Below are 20,976 nucleotides of genomic sequence, written 5' to 3'. Positions count from 1 at the left end.
TAAGGATATAGTTAACTCGAATAAGTCTTGTCGTACTTGTGTCTCCCGAAAAATTAAAAAATGGTATTTCAATTTTAAAAGAGCGACACATGTATTTGAACAACGAAAATGTCGATATTTTTTATGTACTAAAGACAGAGAAATATTAAAATGGCGCCAAAGTCTAGTCAAGGCCGTACGAAAGAAATATTGCTGGAATCAAACTGGCCCCCAAGTTTAATATGGCGTGAATCAGTGATAACTGCAAAAACAATGGTATCTGGAAAATGCAAACCATTTCGTATAGTCGAAGAAACGCTCATTATCCGTTTGGTACATTGATTCTTAACCAGCTATTGTGGGCTGGTCACTGCTCCTCAGGTGTTATATGTGCCCAGCACTGTCTTACCAGTGACCGCCATTATTTTTCTACTGATCTTTGGGGCTTTCATTGCCGTATTTGCCCACAAATACCTCGAACTTGGTTGATGCCAATATTTAATATTCACGGGGTTAATTTTCCAATGCTATCAGTTTTGTTCAACCTGGCGACTATGAAATTAACAATTTATGGCAGGTGTTCTTGACTGCATAGCGGTCCCTGTATTTTTCCTGCCGGTCCCAGATGATATTTGGTACCCCACGTGTCGATAGGCGTGTTAGGAATCACTGTTTCGGTAGATTCACTCAATTACCGTGCTTTTTTGACATGTCCAAGAAATAGCGGCACAGGCACCTTTTATTTGGATCATATAATTCTGATCAGTCACATCACCACCAGGGCCATGGAGTTGAAGAGGAAGTTGGCCGGACCACCAGAGCAATTATACTGTTTCAATAATTTTAACCAAACTTGTCTTATTCAATCATTTAAAGCCACTTGGCCAGTCTGTGCTTCCAATTGCCTGATTAAACAGTTACTTTCAGCCACAGTGAAGTAAAACGATTCCCATAACACGTAGTCTGAATTATCGCTAAACATCACAAGAGAACTTTACTACAAAAAAACAAAAAAATTGCGGCATATTTGGAATAAAGTAGTTGCATTGACGCCTATATGATCAAAGCCAAAATAGGCCTATAAATTGGACGAGCACATTTTTGGCAATTTTTTATTCGTTCCTCTATAAATGGCGAATATATATATATCAACAAATGAGCAATATTTCCTTATATGTTGTTTTCAAGTCGAGGTCGTTTCTCTGTTTTCTCTCATCCACGTTTATTTATCATTTCTCAGGGCGACCAGTTGTCGTGAGCAATGCATTTATTTGTGACCATTACTATACACCAACGTGTATTAACCAAACGCTGTAATGGGGTTCTGCTCCTTTGCGGTAGGTACTCATATTTAGGATACAGGATTTATGATTAAGGCTGTACATGTGCGTTATTCCGCTGAAAGAAAATCACCTCGGCAAGGGTTAAAGTGCAAAAGTTCATTCGGGAAGAAATGTTCAAGGGAGCACCATATGTGGTGATAAAAGTAGATACAAATGTCTTCAATATCCATGGGTGCAATACAATGTTCAAATGCACACTTTTTAATAATAATCACATATATATATATATATACTGTAGGCTTTATCATAACCATTAAACATTTAGATCAAGCGAAGGCTTTAGATTTTAATCATTTATTTGAAACAGATGTGGAAGTGTTTTCTTAAAATTGCATATATAGGCTGTATCTCATGAATTGACCATCTAGCTCAGGGGTCGGGAACTCATGGCTCGCGAGCCATATATGGCTCTTTTGGTGACGGCATATGGCTCCCAGAAAAATCTAATATTCTAAGACTAAGCTTACTATTGTTACGAGATTTCAAACACTTTTATAGCCAATTTTGGCAGGAAATTCCCAATACGTTTGAGAACGCGCGCCCAGCACATGTCTATGTTATGTAAGATAATCACCAGACAGGCATTGTGACAAACAAGGGGATTCTGGAACATATATTGTGACATCACAAAGCGATAGAGTTTTAAAAACACTACGGAGATGCCTAAGCGAAAAAGGGTGATGAGTACCGTAGATTTCAACTTGGGCTGCAAGTGAGCAACCGTTCCAAGGCCCGCAGCGACTACATGCAGCATCAGAAATCACATTAAATGTATATTGACATTGTATGTGTTGACTTTTGAGTAAACATTTCAGGCCTGATTAAGTGAAGAAATGTTATATGGCTCGCACGGAAATGCAATTGAAAATATGTATATTTTATGGCTCTCTTGACCAAAAAGGTTCCCGACCCCTGATCTAGCTGTATGATTAAATTACCAATACGTTACGTATCTTCTTTCATCCAAAAACTACAATCGTGACCCTGGTATTGGCATAAAACACACATTGATCAATCTGTTACTGAGGAGCATACATCGGAGTTTATATTTTTGTATTATTTTTGTTAGAACATAAGCTTGACAGAAAATAGGGTGCTCCCGAAGTATGCGAACCAAGATGGCGAACATCGGAACGTAACATGGGTAACAGGTTAGGGTTAGGCGATAATTTTTTTCCAAATTTTCTTATTTTAGTCCTATTATCAGTTCAAAGACTAGCCAAGAGCCTCCCGTAGTATTTATACCTAAAATTATGGCCTAACCCTAACCTAGTACACATATTACATCCCGATATCCGCCATCTTGGTTCGCATACTTCGGGAGCCCCGAAAATAGTATTCTCAAGTTTGTATAGAAACATAACAAATAACAATAAAAAGGGGAAAAAAACGTGGACTCATAAACATGATTCATTCCTTATTATCGAGCCCAAAATATCGACTGAAGAGATGAACAGAGACAGGAAAAAGTTGAGCTATATTATGTAAGACAAAAAACTTAGCTTGAAAGATCACATATCCAATACTGGCAAAACTTCACTTTTTGAAACCGTGTAGCGCATTTTCCCAGGGAATGCATTATGAAGAATTAAGTGTAAAATTACGTAATTTTACAGTCTTATCTCTTTCGGGTTTTTTTTCGCAACTTTGTTACAGAGTGGAAATACAGATAGCCTACTGCACTAACCCCCAGTTCGGAAATATTCAGTTATATTCTATCTAGGTTATGACTGCTTGCGTACTATGTAACGGAACAACCATATTCGAAGTTGTATTAGGGTACCATGTGCACAGCTGGATAAATAATGATATGTTACAATATTTACAAAGATATCTGGACTATGGTTGACTAACTAAATTCAAAGAAAACTATTTGAGGATTGCTTTAATAAAACTAGGAGCTGTTGGACCGTCGTCGCTTTCTGTCCAATTCTCCATCATACTTCTCCATCTACAGAATTCACTTGCATCTCGGTCAAAAGTCGTTCGAAGTTTCAAAATTGCAAACGGAACCAACTTCGCTGTGTGCTTAGGAGATGACGATGGCGTTGTATCTTTTTCATTCTTGTCCGCGGGTTCTTGATTTGATAATTCCATGTTTGGTTGAGTTAGTGGCAGATTGAAGGTCTGTTGTACTTTTGTACCAGGAGATCTAAAAGTAGAAATGTAAAACTGACGAATAGTCATTGAGGCAGCCAGTCAGTAGTTTATTTTATCACATGCCGAAAGCACACAATGGGCGAACACAGTTAAGAAAGATAAGAAAAAAATACGTTTTAGTGTGAAAGGAGATGCGATAACCCAGAGATGGTTATCGAGCAGCGTCACCTATGAGGGAGTGAGTCTAATATTAAATCATACCGAGAAAAAGTCAAGTCGAACATCAAATACTAACAAAAGCCAGGCTTGGAGACACATTTAAGCGACCCGGTATCCCGGTGTCATTCTAGTTAATAGGAAAAAGCGCCTGCAGACACCACGTATGCATAGAGTGAAAACCCATGCAAAACAACTCACGATTGCTGCTGTAATCCGTCAAGTTTGCACATCGGTAGAAAACATTCTCCTTCTAAATCATTCTTTCCAATGACATCATGATCAAGAACAGTAAAAGCGATCATTGTACCGTCTTGCTGTGCATCTTCGCGATTAACTTTAAACGAAAAACTCTCTCCTTCGAATATTGGGTTGAGTGTTTTCTTTTTGTGAAGCGTTTGAACTTGTCTATGTGTAGGAAACATCATCCTGGGCATTAATCTGAAAACGCAAGAAAGCTGACTATATTTAATTTATTCGTTGAGCAGAAAAGTATTACGTCGTGAGTAAATATTTACGTTAACTGCACAAAAGGATCACTCAGGCCATTTATATCTCGCGGTACCAGGTTTTCAGCACTGATTATATCAACTTTTATTTCCATTGCTTTCGTATCATACCAAGCACAGACATTGAGTGTCCCATACGACGAAGATTGAAGAGATTCCTGTTCTTCATACATCTACGAAAATATAAGTTAAGCATGTTTAAAATTTTCAGTACTACATTTTGCCCATAATATATAGTATATTTTCTTTCATATTTTCTCAGTCCAACCAGCCAATCCTGGCTGGCTAAGTGTTCATTTTGAACCAGAATTTGGAGTACAATGCTACACCGTATTTTTTGTATATACATGTAATGTAAATATTGTAACCAGTGGTGGGATTTCAAGAACAGGTTCTCTTTTGTATCGGGCCATGTACCAACGGGTTCCCTCAATTCAGAAAATATATGTATATTACCATACGTAGCTGCACTAAAATGACACGATCAACATAAATCTAATTCATAACGTTCGGAACATCAGATTTTACGTTAGTCAGCTGCGTTGTACGAGACTAATTTTCGTGGGTCGTCTAATATTTAAAACAAGAACGGATTGCGCTGATTATCACAAATTCCAAGAACTGATCTTTGAATTACCCCACTGATTACAACAATATACATTACAAGATAGTAGACGTACCTGTGCAAGGTACAGTCTCATCAAATCTTGTGATGAAGCACTTCTCATTTTTAACTCTGCATTTACAACGATGTATTCATCAACGGAGAACATGTCTTTCAATTTCATTCCCTCGTCTTCAGCATTGAAAAAGGGAGTGAGATGTCCTTGCAAAATATATCTAAATTGACCAGGGAATTGGGTAAGTTACTGACCGCACTTAGCTACAAATTAAATCAAAAGATATTACTTTGTTTTTTTTTTGTCGCCGAGGTCATTTCACAATATTTGCTACATGGTATAGTAATAGCCTACAACGCTTTCAAACCAATTTAATACAACATTGGCTTATAAAATGTAGAATGGCTTGATAAACTAAATATCCATGGACTTCCCAATCTAAAAATTTGTGCCTCATATTCGCAGAGGTTATTAAGGTGATTGATGTATTCTAGTATAAAACTTACTTTGCCTGCGAAAATAGATACGGTTTTTGAAATTTGTATTTCACAAGCACAATCTCTTGTAAGCTCCTCAAACAGACTTTCCATAGAACGCTGAGCAATATTTGGAAATTTGACTGAAAAGGAAAATAATGTACTTTGAGTAGTTTGCTATAGCTTGGCCCACATAACGTCTAATGATCCATCGACAGTGAAGCCCGTCGTGCTGGCAAATATTTATATATATACTTATGGTTAACATACACAAGTAATGGTATTCCCGTAGTGTGTGTACCAGGTTAGGGTTAGGCCATTATTTTATTCTGATTTTTCTATTTTTGTTCTATTATGAGTTAGAGGACTGTTTGTGTTAGCCAAGTGAATATACCCCATGCCCATAGGTTTCAGCCCCTTTACACAACTTGATGTAAAGTAGGCGAACAAAATTAGTTCCCTTCTTATTGGTACACACACTTCTGGAGCGCTCAATTAATCACAAACTAAACATTTACGGTAAACATTTTTTTCTTTCCCATCCATCAAATTGTCCCATTAACTTCAAAAGATTAAAAACACTAAAATTGTTTTGAATTATCATAATACCACAATGAAAACATTTCAAATTCGCTGACATCACGGCATTCGAGTCAACCGGAAGAATGATTTCATATATATTGTGGGTCAGATAAATAAAGGTATTATTTCATCAATGAAAAGTTTTAGTGAGTATGCTTACGTCACAAAGCCATTCTTTTAAAGTTATAATATTCGTTGTTAAATATTGCATGAGAGGTCCTGCAGCATCTTCGGCAAGATTTTGCCATTCTTCTCTATTCAGATCATAGTCAGAATCATGCCCATTCAAAGTCGTACCATCTTTATGCTTCGGCGTGACGGACAAAATACTCTGCGTAAACTCTTGTATGTATTTCTTTATATCAGTCTGAAAACATGATGTAGCATAGATTTGCGAAATGACTGGTGTAATGATTTCACGTGTGGAAATGATCACAAATGATATTCAAACCAGAGAGTAAAAAGGCATGCAGAATTTTTGCTAATAAACCAGTAATTTCTGCTGTTATTAATTAGAAAGTTAATAGATTTTTTTTTAATTTTCAGTATGTATGTATCTATATTGGTATTTGTATTAAACTCCTTATTTATTTAACTTACTTCCATTTTTTTACCAACTACAGATGTCACTTCCATAATTTTTCTCCGCATTCCAACATTTGCATTTCGCACCAAAGATTGGAAGGAAGCCATCAATTTCTCACCCGTAGGCCCTTCATCCACTTCATCTAAAATAAAAATACGTGTTACAATTTAAAGTTTTGCATTTTATCGGTGGGAAAATTCAATTACAACGTTATAATCAACAATGATTAAGATATTTTCTTCTGATAGCTTCATTATTATGTAAAACATACTTATTTTCCTTGCTAGATCGTCAATTTTCATATTGTGTAGAACGCTGTCCAAAAACATGTTCACTTTCTGCGAAATAAATAGAATACTTTGTATATATGAATTGATTTATCTATTTATATATTCACAGTCTTTCTTCTTTTTCACCTCAAGATTATTTAAAGCAAAACAAAGCTCTTCAGTGACGTCAAATTGACCTTCGTCATCAAAATATCCAACAGCTTTGAGTTTGTCATGAACAAGATCGGCGTATAATTCAGCGCCATTTGATATATCTTCAGCGATTCGCGTGGCAATTAAAAATCCATCCATTAGGTCGGGCCATTTGATTCGCAGCCAGAAAGTTACCACGTGCTGAAAACATGGATTGCAAAGTTAATTATGGAACCCCATTATGTGGAAATAAAAACTCTCATTATGAGCCATTTTCCACTTTCATCACTAATCGTTATAAAACCTATATTAACTGATTTCGAACATTCCGATGTAGCCCCCTGAATTTATTCATTTTCGATGCTCCAATAACTATAAATGCACCAACAAATCAACAGCCATTTTAACATTGAGCTAGCAATTCACGTTACTCAAATTACGCTCGACTTTACAAAATTTGTTTAACAGTACAAAAATACTTATCGAATCTAAACATGCAATCGCATCGACTGCAGATGAGCTGTGTTTAACAATATCGTCCATTCTTTGAACTTTATCTAGTTGAACAGCTGCGGTTAGACGTAGGACAGTTCTGCCTCTGGACATCTGCAACCATCGTAAAATTGTTGGGCGAAACCATTCGTGAAACCCTGAAATAAAAGGAACAATAATGCACGACTTGGCGAGAGTAAGGAGAATTGGATAATTTGTACTGGTGGAGAGATGCAGGTATTTACATGAATGTCGCATGTCATTTCGTCAGAAAAACATTATCCTTGAACGACTCGACAAATATTTGTCGTTCAGCCATTATGGCATTTAAATGATTGCTTACGCAATGCCAACAAGGACCAACTGATATGAATGGTTTGAAAATAGTTTTTAAGTACAAACCTTTCAAGGCATCAATGTGATTGATAACTTTTTCTTCGCCATTAGTAAGCTGGTTCATCGACATTTCGCTGTATTTATCTGATGTAAAATATAATTAAATTTTTACTTATGGAATAATATACCCTAGTTGTGTTAGAGACTCAGTGGTTCCCAACCTTTCTACCCTCGCGGACCGGCAAAAAATTGAAATGACCGGAGCAGAGAAAAATAACATATATTTGCGTAATATAATGCAATGTCGGGCAGTCAGTATGCTTCTGAACGAAAATGGCACACTTAAAAACATTTCACACGAAGAAAAACTGTCAAATAATGTGCCGGCAAAAAATTGGAATGGGTGAAAATAAAATAATGCCATATAGTGCTGGGCACTCAATACGCGTAAGAAAGGAACACATAAAACATTCCATATAAAAAAACCTGCACGTGCCAGGTCATGTGGCAATACAATTAACTCTAGTGAGAATTTTGCTGCTGTTTCGTTTTCAATATAGGATTGCAAACGACGCCCCAAAGAAGTTTATGCAAGACGTAGCTCTCTCTGCAGTGGAGTGCAGCCGATTTCTTTGCTTCGTTTTAATTAAAGCTAGTGATGAAAATGTTTTTTCGCGTAACGCATAAGTAACTAGTTGAAAATACGGTTTGAACAGTTTGATTGCTCGATTACTTAGCGATGGGTATTCGTTATCAAAAGATATCCAAAATTGTGACAATGATTATTTTTTTTAATTCTGGACTGTAAAGTAGGATTACAATTTGAAGCAAACTTTTTTTCGTCGGGTTTATTCTATTCCTTCTGCAGTTGACCGACGCCTCAAGCGAAATGAATTTACATTACAATGACAAAGTCGTCGGTAACCTGGCACCAGGCTAAAAATCCCACCGTGTCTGCTCAAAATACTGGAAAAGATCTTTGTGGCCCATGCTCCTTTGCGCGTCTCGTGAGTCGTGACTCGTAACCCCTACAGGGTCGCAACAAGTTCATATCTCACTGGAATATTATAATGTTCTCCACTGTTTCCTGGTTTAAACAAAGAAATATGCATAACGTTTTATATGGATGTCATATTAATCAGGAAAAGCACGCAGAATAGGGAAAGCACGCGTGCCGATTTTTAGGTTTCTGAATTTTGCGAGATTTGATGGAGCGCATTCGCGATGAATCGGAGCCGAAAAAAGCGAAAAGTGTGATTACTCGGCGCGAAGATGTCGCGAAAAACGTCGCAATATGACGGCGAAAGAGAAATTGCGTAATAAACCAACGCAACCTCGTCCTTGGTAAAGCAATTGAGACGGCATAAAAACAACAAAATTTCGCGCGGACCAGCAAAAAAGATTCGCGGACCGGCGGCTGGGAACCACTGTGTTAGATGATAAGCCTGATCTCGTTATCGGAAAATTAAAATCTTGCCATTGGTTTTTCCTCCTTCAAGTAGTTGATTCATAAATTCAGAAAAATCTCTTAAACTCAGATAGAGTTGAAACATTGAAGTACTTTGGTCCGAAGATTCTTCTTCGACGGGATCTAAGATAAGAGAAATATTCATATTAAAATTTTGGAAAACGTGGAGAACACCAAAGACAAAACAGTGCCGAAACATCTGCTAAATGGGGAATTTTGACTGAATCTTATGTATCTATGCATTTTTATAGTTCAGTTGTTTGTCTTTTTGATCAAAAAATTCATTAAGTTAATAAAAATTTATACAAGCCTTCACAAGTTAACTGCCTCAAAACAACAAGAAGTGGAATTACCCGATACTGCATTTATGGCATTGTTGACTTTGTATAAAATATCTTTCATATCTTCTGCTAGCTTTGTGCCTATTGCTCCCAATACAACAGCCATGTAGTCGATTTTTAGAACCTTCTTGAAAACAAGATGATAATACTGTCGTCCATTCATCAGAGCGGTGTGGATATCATCAACAAGTTTCACAAGTCCAGCGACGTTGTATTCCACAATGGGGTCATCTGACGATTATTATTTCAGTTAATACACACTAGACCAAAGAGTATGACAAAGTCTAAAATAGAGCAATACCATATTTATGACCTAAATAAACATGAATTTTATCTGATTACACTACAAATAGTTTTTTCATCACGTACTACAGTCTATTATTACCGTGACAAACGGGGTATGAAGCATAGCATACTGTACTGATAATGCAGAAATAAATTGACCTTTTTTACGACATTGTATTGTAGCTGTACTATATACGAGTAAAGTTTTCGTATTATTCAAATTACTTACCTTCGTCCAAATTGGCTACATTGGCAGATATAACTTTATGATCCAAGCATAAATCTTTGTACATTTTTGACATAGAACTTCTCAAGGACATGGATATATCTTTGCTTATATCACCGGATCCAAACATTGTCGTATCAACCAACTTTGCTGTGAGATATACTTTCATCTCTCGAAGCGTTTTCAAACAAATGAGAAGATCACCAAGCCGTATTATAGTATCGTTCTGAAGTGAATAATATTTATGTTTTATTTTTCGTTTTTAATTTCTTTTTGAATTACTGTACATTCCCTTGCTGTATAGTTATGAATGTTTTTCCGGCAATTTATTTTGGAAGCGATATCAGCTTACTGTGAAAGCTTTATTGTAATCAATTCTGCATGACTATTAAAACCAAATCATATTACGCTTGATCGCGTCTACACTCATTCATATAATTAATTACCTTTATAATAATATAATTTGATAAATGAGTGTTCTAATCAATATTAAAGAGATTTATAGCATAACGACCCATACATTATGAAGTCTTCTGTTTGGTTGAATATATGGTTAATTGAATCAGTTTTTTTGTTCGAATCTCGCAAACCTCTTTTATGGGATACACAGCACGATGATTTTCAATTTTTCCGTGGCAATGGCGTAAAAAGTTGTCAAATGATCGTGGAAGCATTTCAAACGTGAATATTTCCGGATCTTCACCGGGTCCGGCTAATGGACGAAGAGGTCGGAAGATTTCTTTGTCTGTCAGCAAACAGAGAATAATAAGCATTGATGCATATTTTCATAATTTCATTATTTTATCAAAATTTGCATAAATATTAAATAAGCTCTAATAATACAAACAACAATAATATCATGATGTAAACCGCACTCAAAACGGTTGTTGATAAGTTACAATATGCGCCCACTACGATTATGATTACTCTCCAGTTTATTACCTTTTCCTTCATATCGAGATTCTACTTCTTTTAGAATGGATGTCATACATTTCATCTGGATTCCGTCTGGCATCTATGAAAAGAATCAACAGTTAGTTGTATTCTTCGTTTTTTAAATTTCATTGATCAGTATCATACAACTAGATTAACTAAGTGCGCTTGTTGAATGTGTCCAATTACAGATTGTTACCACCAGTGTTTCGGGAACTGATGTCACCTTGTGATAGGCTCAACCAATATTCACATTTAATAATGTCTTTTCCCGAATTGTAGACGTTCTCTAATTTTGGACGTTAAACATTCGGCGGGCAATTGTCTTTGCCTTAAGAATTTTAAAACGACTGTATTCAAATTGTTTTGCAGGATCGAAATCCTAAGCCGACCAGCCTTTATGTTACATATTTGCCATACTTTGGTGGATTCACCTGAACGTGTTCGATGCAGTAAATTTCCCATTTTGCGATAGCGCAAGACAATCGATTCATTTTTCTTTGCAACTCAAATTCTCTCAGCAAAGTTTCATCAACATTTTGCAATTGTCCGTCCCAGCCATCAAGTTTTGAATTCTGACAACAAAACTTGAAAACTAGAAATTGACGTAAGTAAACAACAATCGATAGCTATTATTCGTTTTCTCCATCTAATAGTGAGTAAGAAGCTATTTCTAACATATAAAATCTCGTTTTAATGTTAAGTCTTATTGTCGAAATCCCCCCTCTCTGTTCACACTGTGTATCGAGTTCATGTCACATTTACTTCAACGTGACACATCCGAGAATCAAAATATTTCACCAAAAATAGATATGTTTCTGAATACATGTTGCCAATTCTGAGCTTTTTGTTCATCGATATACTGTATATCCCGCCGAAATCTGCTTGCAGTGAAGATCAAATTCCTAATTTTCATTTTTATCCATCTTCACTGGAGTTTTGGAATCTTTGAAAAAAAAACATGTTGAATTTGAACAAACCTCATCTTCGCTGATAAGATCTTTGTAAATACTGTGTCTTCCGTTGACTATCAGTGTCATCATCCCTCCGTATATTATCTCGTTTGAAATTTCATTTTTTAGTCGTCGTCCATTGATCTGGATGGATGATTTCGATTTTCCCGGATGACTCGATTCTGCCATTAACATGTGAGGACAAATTACCCTCAGTCCAATCTTTAGTCGGCCAGAAATTCTCTGAAGTAAAATTTTAGCGGTGATGACAGTTTACAAGATGGTTTTTTAATTTTCTTCTATATAGTATCTTATCCACTGAAAATGAATACACATTTTTAAGTGTTTTAGTCAGTGGAGCGGCAGTCTAAACTCTAAGTCATTCCCTTCTAAGACTGAAAATGGTGCTGATTCTGTGAATATCAACCTATCAAGGTATAATTAGAATAACAGACTTTTTGATGATGCATTCTTTCAATGTAAGGGATGGTGAAAATGTGCCTCACCTGCAGTGGTCCATTGGCTCGTAAAGTATACCATTTGTCAATACCTTCCAGAGGAATATTCTTCAAGGGTATGGAACTGTAACCCATAAAATCGTCGCGGGTATCTTTTCTGTGCGACATAGTCTGTGCGACTTCTTTCACGTATCTGGTAATTTGGGTTACAGTATTATAAACGGTTCTATTACATTTGAACCCACGTACAGTTGAACCCATGACAATTGCACCTGTATGCTATTGCACCTATGGATTTTTTTTTTGTTTTTCGGATAGTTGAACCCATACTAACCCTAACCCATGGGTTTTAGCACCCGAATATAGATTGAACCCGTGGATATACGCATGGGTTCAAATGCACGGTCACCGATATAAACTTACTCCGGCTATATATTTACGACTGTTTTTACAGGAACCTCAGGTGCAATGCGAATCTTTGAAATCAAAGTGACACCGAAATCTGATAAACTCGATTTCTTTTTAAATTTTCACAAAAAGTGCGAACTGTGTGGCGAGGTTTAGATAGTGGTTACGCTGGGCTCACGTAATGTTGAACGTAATTTTGAGTAAGTCATAAATGGTATCAAAAACTTTTAAAAGCACTGTTAATTCGAACAACTATAACTATTCTCTTCTAGTGGCAATACCTTCAAAAAATAAGTTCGTGTATGTGGAATTAGCAGAAACATTGGCCAGCCGATTTTATGTTCACGTTTACAAACTTATTATCATATTTCATATTCACATGTTTCATTTTACGAAATAGTCGACCTTGGTTAGCATCGGTTGCCTTAATCCGACCTCGTAGGGGATAGATCAGAATTATTAAGATATGCCGTTTCAAACATTCAGGCTAATATTGTTAGATGCAAACTGACCTTCCAACTCCCCGAACCCCTTTGACGTCTTTTAAAGCTCCGATGGCAGAAGTTACGCTTTCTTCGTCATCGTGATCCCAAACTTGAATGTGTAAGTATGTGTTTTCGATTTGTTCCCTTTTTATTGGAATCTCAAGGCATTCGTTCCATTCCGGGTTGATGTTTTTCATTTGTACTGTTGTAACATACCGTGCAACATGTTTCTTGGATTGTAAATTGGCGAAAAGGTCACTGGGTTCCAATCCCATTACGCAATAAGGATCTGAAGTGCCGGAAACATCTTTTGGTGCAAGATTTTGAGCTCTGTGGACTCTGACTTCTAACACACATTTTTCAGACTGGATGACTTCGCTCGGATGCGGATTGCTTCCTAGATCCGTCTCCAAGAACAAATTACTAGCATATTGGTGCAAATGTTCATTTGGAACCGACCCTGCTTGGCTTTCGATTCGATTATCTATGGTGTCGATAACGTGGTCATAAATCACGTTACGAAAATGATCCTCGCTGTTAACTTTAACATTGTGTTTGTGAATGAATTCCTGCAATGGGTTAAAAAGCTCCATCGGGGACGTTGCGGACATTGTCATCGAAAGACGCGAGAAGGATTCCAGCTGACCTTCAGTGTCAGAAATCAGCCTATGAGAATAATCAATGTAGTTTGAATCACCACATTTATATCTTATAGTAATGTCTTATTAAAATTTAAAATAAAAACAAAACTTTTACGGTCAACATTATACCTTTCGCTAAAAACAATATTTTGAATAAGCTAGTTCTGATCGTATTTTGACTTTCTACTTTGGACCATTACTGCGTTGAATACTCTCTCAATTTCAATTTTTCAAAGTGAAGCGTTCGGTAAAACTTCCGCCTTCGTGCGAATGAATTAGGTGAGTCACTTGGTACTATTACAGTGCCCGTGACGACATTCCGATTTAGGATATTGGGCTTCATGTGACATAATTTACTCTACCTTCTCCATACCACACTGAACACCAAATTCGTTGTCAAATGACGAATGAACTTTTTTCTAATTGCTGCGAAACTTCTAAGTGTTACGTCACTGTAGTAATAATAGTGAAAATCTCAGGAGGCTCAGCTATCACCATTAATTTTACAAGACATTTAGGATTAAAAGTATCCCTCAATAGAGTCGCGACCTAACTTATGGGGTGATAATTTACACATGAACTGCACCGTACACTGACATTGCTGAGTGACTGTTTGCTCAAGGTTTGCCAAACAAAACTCCAAACAAAAAAAGTATTTCTCTTATGTATGCGTTACCCCAATTTACCCCTTTTCAGTCTCAATAGTACGCGAATATCACGCACGAGATAAGTCACTGGAATTAGTAACACGGCCTTCTTAGAATGAAGATTTGTGCTGTGTTTCTGACAAACCAAATCTCACAGTTAGGGAATTGCAGCAGAGTGACATAATTTTGAACAAAGAAAAATAAGAAATTCTCACGAAATTTACGCTGCTAACGCACGCCGCAAGATGCACTTGCTACAGTCGTGATTAGATCTGTTTGCGCCCTTTTTCAAAATATTCTAAAAGGCACTATACTTTTTCAAACTTTCCCAAACAAGAATTTCGCAGCAGTACTGAGCAGAAATAAGACACGGTTGTAACTAGAATATGTCATGACAGGGCTTATTGATTATGACTTCCTGTCTAAACCTCGCTTTGGCATGAAAACATAACGACGGCACTCGTTGAATTGCATCATATTCGAAAGTCCTCATAACACATCTTATAATAACATTTAAATGAGCTGTCACATCCTTTATATGAATTACACTAGTTTCTAATATGTCAGCCACCGATTCTTGCTCCAAACTAAGAGGTATTAATCATCTTGTTAACTTGTTATTATTTAATATATTCATTTCTATTTGGGTTTTCGCACGGTTTTTATAGAATGACCAATCAATAAAACGTTTAGTCTACCTTTCAGCATCACTTTTTTTTTAATAAATTTACCCGACAGTCAGTATTGCAAATGTATTATATTATAATCCCAGGTCTGTCTCATTCACGTATAGATTACTCTCCGGCAACGAAGTAACGAATAAAAATAATTTCCAATATAGATGGCATTGTTTGAAAAATAGCGTCTCATCATTATGCTTTCTCAGTAACTATAATTCAGTACAGAATTTACCTCTTATTTCCCTTAAAGTCTAATAACTTCTAAATGTATCATTTTCCTATTATATTGAAGGTTCGTCAGTTTGTTGCAAATTCGTTATACAAATTCACACATTTTTTTCGAAACAGAGTAAACGTTTCGATATTTATTATCAAAAATGGAGGCTAAAAACAGGTAATACGCCATCTAATTAAACAGATATCCGAACATTGAGAACAGCAATCGTGCTTATATTAGGAGGATTCAAAATCGAACCAAACTATATATATATATATTTAGTTCAATATATACTCAATGCAGTCACTTGCGGTAGGGTGTATATTGTCTACCACGTCGCAATGAACAGTAAAAGCCCGCGATAATACACTAAGTTTCGTTTTTTTATTTCTATTTTACCGCTTTCCTTCAATGCTTAGTCTATGGACGCGTCCAATCAAAGTCGACTACCCGGTAGCCACCTTGGGGGTAGATCTACGCCTAAAAATTCGCACTATCGCAATAGTATAATGTAACTCCAATCTGCTGCCTCATGTCAATGCCTAATTTTATCTTAAGCTAATACTATACAATTCGAAATCATGCGCTACAATCCATCTTTAGGAAGGGAGTATGGGCCATCGACGTTACCTTACAACTGAAACGACGTTCAGACTAAATATACTCGTCGAATCACTAAACCGACTTCTTAGTATTCATCGCTTGAGCTGAGCTATTGTTTGCTCTATACGTATTCAGACTTAGTTGTTGAAGGGCACGCGCTAAATTCAGAGCGATAATGGAAGGTAAATACAAAATCAGAATAAAATTCAATATGATCAGCATTAAATATTAAAGACTGAACAACATGCACCCAAGAAATTGTTCGACCATGATCTTACTTTTCAATTTATGAGCTCCAAACCAAACAATTTTTTATCAGAATTTTTCAGAAACGTGCAGGTTTTTCAAAAAAAAAAAAAATTTGATAAATATACAAACGTTAAAAAAATGCGCGCCAAAGGCTCATCACAATAATGGAGTGCAATCACTTTTAGATGTAACAATTCTCATCTGGCGTCGGGCTCAAGTATTTTTAATGGCATTTCAAAAAGCGCGCTTTAAGGACGAAGAACTTGTTACCTGATTCTCAACACAACGACTCCGAGACTATAAATCAATTCCAATTCATTCAGCTTTATACACTCCAATACGTGCCACACTGTTTGTCGTTAAATAGTTCACAACGCCCCTCTAATTTTACGCCTCATCTATACAGCGCTACAATAAGCGTGAAGGGTAAAGAACGTTTAATTCGAATATACTTCTGGAATCACGAAACCAAATTAACGTATTATTCACTTGAGTTGCGCTCTTTGTGTACTCTATTCCGTATTCAAACTTAGATATAAAGAACACAAGCTTAACGCTAAAGATAATGAAAGGTAAATAAGAGAAAAAATAATATAATTTTCACAATATGTACGATACAAAAATGAACACTATTTTATTAATACGATTAATATAATTATTAATATATGTAATAAGTGTTACGAACATAAATCTAATCAAGATGCACTTTGTGAATAAGATTATATGCGTCTCATGTCTATTTTTATTAGTCTCGAGTCCCTTTTCAGAATATCCTGAAGCCCAAATGACAATTTCAAATATCCTGATAGCTACTGCAAAGCGAGATATTTGAATGACAATAAGGTGATATAATATATTACTATAATATATATAATAATAATATAATAATAATATATAATATAATATATATAATATATTATATATTATATAATATAATATATAATAATATAATATATATAATATAATAATAATAATAATAATATAATATAATACTATAATCATGGGAACTCTACTCCGTATGCGCTGTAACAAAATGACGGGTTTGTATGACGAATAATAAGGTAACAGAAAGGATGTACGTCGGAGACAAGGTTGTGACGCGCCGGGTTAAAATTTGAAATATTCGAAAAGTAATTTAGGGACCATTTTATAATAGGTGAATTCGCTGGCCGGTATAATTCATTTCCCAATGCATAGAAAATGCTTGTAAATTTATCCAATTTTAGGAGGCGACATTGGGGTATAAAATGTTGTGATATTAATGTTATTATATTTTATTTTGTAAAGATTGCTAATATTGGATATTTTCAACTCGTTCCAATCCAATAAACTTGATATAACCGGAAGATTTATTTGTAACATTATCGTTACAGTTACAAATTAATTTCGTTGTTTCATGTTGTTTTATGTATCAGCGATGGTAGAAGTAAATGAAAATTTCCAAATTATTTATTTTATACACAAACATAGTCGAAACACATTATCTATTTCAATGAATAAAATCTACTTCAGCTTACTGAATGAGAAAACGCAGAATTTTCAAGTGTTATTTGTTGTGCTGACCTGATATATGCATTATTTGGAAGCAACGTTAAAAAGTGTATTCATTACCCATTATAAATCTAACATTATTCTATTAACGCACAATAAACATGGATGAATGGTCTATTCTCCGGGCTATCCGTCTTACCATTATACATGCTACGTATGGTATACTGTGTAAGCTTACTGAATGAGAAAACGCAGAATTTTCAAGTTTTCTTTGTTGTGCTGACTCGATATATGCATTATTTGGAAGCAACGTTAAAAAGTGTATTCATTACCCATTATAAATCTAACATTATTCTCTTAACGCACAATAAACATGGATGAATGGTCTATTCTCCGGGCTATCCGTCTTACCATTATACATGCTACGTATGATATACTGTGTATGATGCAACAAGCATTTTTGGACTAACAGTGAATTATTGACCTGTCTAGAATCGTGCATTTTGAACGTGAATTGACCTGAGCAATTGATTTCTGACACCGGACTCAGAAAGGAAGCTAGGAAAAGGAATTTGAATAAAATTGCTGGGTGCGCCCCTAGTATTCGTACCAAAATGGCGCACAACCTTAACATATTATGTGTACAAGGTTAGGGTTAGAAGGTTGTGAGCCATCTTGGTACGAATACTACGGAAGCGCCAATTGCTGAGCATGCGACATATTGAAATTGTTTTTCGTTCCGTTGGATGTAGTTTTGTGTCGTTATTGTTTCTACTCAGTTTTAACCAATAGTGAATCTATTACTGTATAGGTATTCCAGCATATACCATTCACATGAAAATATAATGATTGACAACAGAATCGATATTTCTAATAGATTGGTTTGATTTTGGGGTATCAAAAAACGCAATCAAATTATTTGCAGTTTTTCGTGTTATACTTTGGTGTCCTTTAGTTTGCATTTTCAAATCAAAAAATTACTATCAGCTCATTTTACATCTTTGTAACAACTATCAAAGAAATATCGCATAAAATCTGAACACCTTTTCAAGAACATATTAAATACTTTCACAAATTGCGCAGCGTAGACTATTAACTAAATGTATATTAAGATATAAACGATAGTTGTCAAATTCTCGCGAACAATTTGTGCAATACTGTCACCCTGAGGCTTCTTCCGGCATACAGTATTTACTTTTAAACAAATACACCAGCTTGGCGCTTTTTGATATACCGCCGCGTAACCCTCTCTTGGAGGTCAGGACCCAAATGATTGTTAATAAAAATGAGAAACACTCTCGCGGTTTACTTGTAATATTTATTTTATACCAATTGATTTTAAATTTATCAAAGGGTAAATCTCGAGCTTTTATTTTAATGTTAAGTTGTAAAATCCGACTCATTTGTCAAACGTTTTTTTAAGCAAAGTTATGTTGATCAGTTTAGCCTCACTTACATACAGTGATTTTATAACTGATATACCAATATAGAGTGAATAATTAAATAACTGAAAGAACCGCGGTATACAAAACTTTACGTATGCTCAAAGGCCCCGTTAAGTTTTAATAAAACTGCATCCGACTATATAACAATATTTTACGTATATATAAGACTGTTCGGAAATTGGAAAATCGTATGTTCGCACGATTACGTTGCCAATTAAAATAATTCGAATCCAATATGTAAACATTGTTTAAGTGTTGAACAATAAAAATAATACTTAAACAATACTGGTACTAATAAATTAATTAAGACAAAACATCAATAAAGCTAAACAAATTACAAATTTATTAGTAGTAATCTATTTTAAAGGTTTTTAAACTGACAAGCAGTTATCCTATCAGTAATCTATCGAAGAAGCCCTAAACTAGCGATTTGAAACAACATTGTTTCCATGAACAACTATATCTATCGCTAAAACATTTAATTAAAAAACATCATACGTTTCATTTCGTCTCCTGTCAAAGGATTTTCTGAAATGTTTCGTGAGACTTGGACAAACCAGTGAAGAACAACATGAGCGAGACTTCTTCAGCATATTACATCTGACCTTCCTCAATATTTACATTAGTTTTGTATTTTCAGAAAGTGCTTGGTTAATTTTATTTAAAAAAAAATACTCTGAAACTTATTACCATTGTTACGCCACAAATAAGTATTTTATTGTTTTAATTTAAAAAAAAATCCATTTCGTTTTGATGCAATGACAAATTTCAAAAATGAATAATCTTCAGAATGTTTATAATATGACTAGTTTGTTCACTATAAACACTGCATTATATGATTTATATTTTGCACTAACGTGAAATAATTAGCTTTGTTTATATTGGCTTTGCGTACCGCGCATTTATGCAAATACCTTTGTTTTACGTATTAGGGTTTTGAAAATTTCACTCAGATTAAGATATTTATTTTTATTTTCGTCATGCAAAAAACAATGCGCGATATGAAAAATGAATAAATAATATAATGTAACAAAATGACAAACAGATATCGGCTTGTTGCAGTTGACGCGGGGTCGCGAAAAGACTCGGAGAGTCATCTAGTCCGTGATTCCCAAAGTGGGCGATGTCGCCCCCCGGTGGGCGAAAACGATACAGAGGGGGACGAAAAAGTCAAAGGGGGCGATTTCGCGAAACCTGTTTTTGCTCGGCGCATCGTGCACTTGATTACTGTACTCTACGTGCTTTCGTAGGTTTGAATCACGTGGGCGATGTCACACGCGAAAGGATTGCTGGACTCGTCTTCGCAGTAAGGGTAGTTTGCGTATCCCAGTGGTCGGGAAATCTGTAGTAATCTGGCCCGGGACGCTTCACTGAATGGACCTTTCCCGACCTTTGACCCCGAAAAATTCTCCCCATACTTTACCATTCTGAAATTTTCGATGCTTATTTTAGAAGTGGTTTTGCGAGTTGTTGGCTATAAAATACAGTTTTTATTACAAACTATCATTCTAATTCATACCATTCAACAATCTGTTTTTTAAAAGTACCGGTAGAGAATTTTAGCCCAATCTATCACAGCTATTTCTACACTAATTTTTGATTACTGTAATTTAACTGAAACTCTTGGAGGACAAGGTGATCATTGATATATTTTATTTAATTTTCCAAAAAACAACTAAAAACTAACATTATAATTCAAAATCGCGAAAATGAGGTAATGTTCAGTGTTCACGACCACGCCTGAAAGTCTGCCTGAGTGAGGAATGTGCCTGAGTGGATGCGAAA

At 35.6% G+C, this 20,976-nt stretch overlaps 1 protein-coding gene across 1 annotated transcript; it reads right to left on the bottom strand.

The window, feature by feature from the left end:
* Positions 1-14: 14 nt before the first annotated feature.
* Positions 15-19,819, bottom strand: LOC120347750 (protein unc-13 homolog D-like). The gene is made up of 21 exons (XM_039417826.2): positions 19,690-19,819; positions 13,246-13,884; positions 12,374-12,518; positions 11,895-12,110; positions 11,349-11,489; positions 10,924-10,996; positions 10,572-10,726; positions 9,985-10,207; positions 9,483-9,701; positions 9,139-9,252; positions 7,728-7,805; positions 7,317-7,483; positions 6,828-7,031; positions 6,683-6,749; positions 6,426-6,553; positions 5,986-6,192; positions 5,274-5,386; positions 4,828-4,987; positions 4,157-4,320; positions 3,840-4,079; positions 15-3,474 (listed from the first exon to the last, which is right to left on the bottom strand). Exons 1-21 carry the CDS (start codon positions 19,782-19,784, stop codon positions 3,192-3,194), a joined length of 3,831 nt encoding a protein of 1,276 aa, XP_039273760.2. The 5' UTR covers positions 19,785-19,819; the 3' UTR covers positions 15-3,191.
* Positions 19,820-20,976: the final 1,157 nt, after the last annotated feature.

Source organism: Styela clava, chromosome 11 (genome assembly GCF_964204865.1).
Source record: "Styela clava chromosome 11, kaStyClav1.hap1.2, whole genome shotgun sequence".
In the NCBI taxonomy this organism is placed as follows: domain Eukaryota; kingdom Metazoa; phylum Chordata; class Ascidiacea; order Stolidobranchia; family Styelidae; genus Styela; species Styela clava.
Note: the sequence above shows the minus strand (reverse complement) of the source record. Positions and strands in the feature narration are given on the sequence as shown.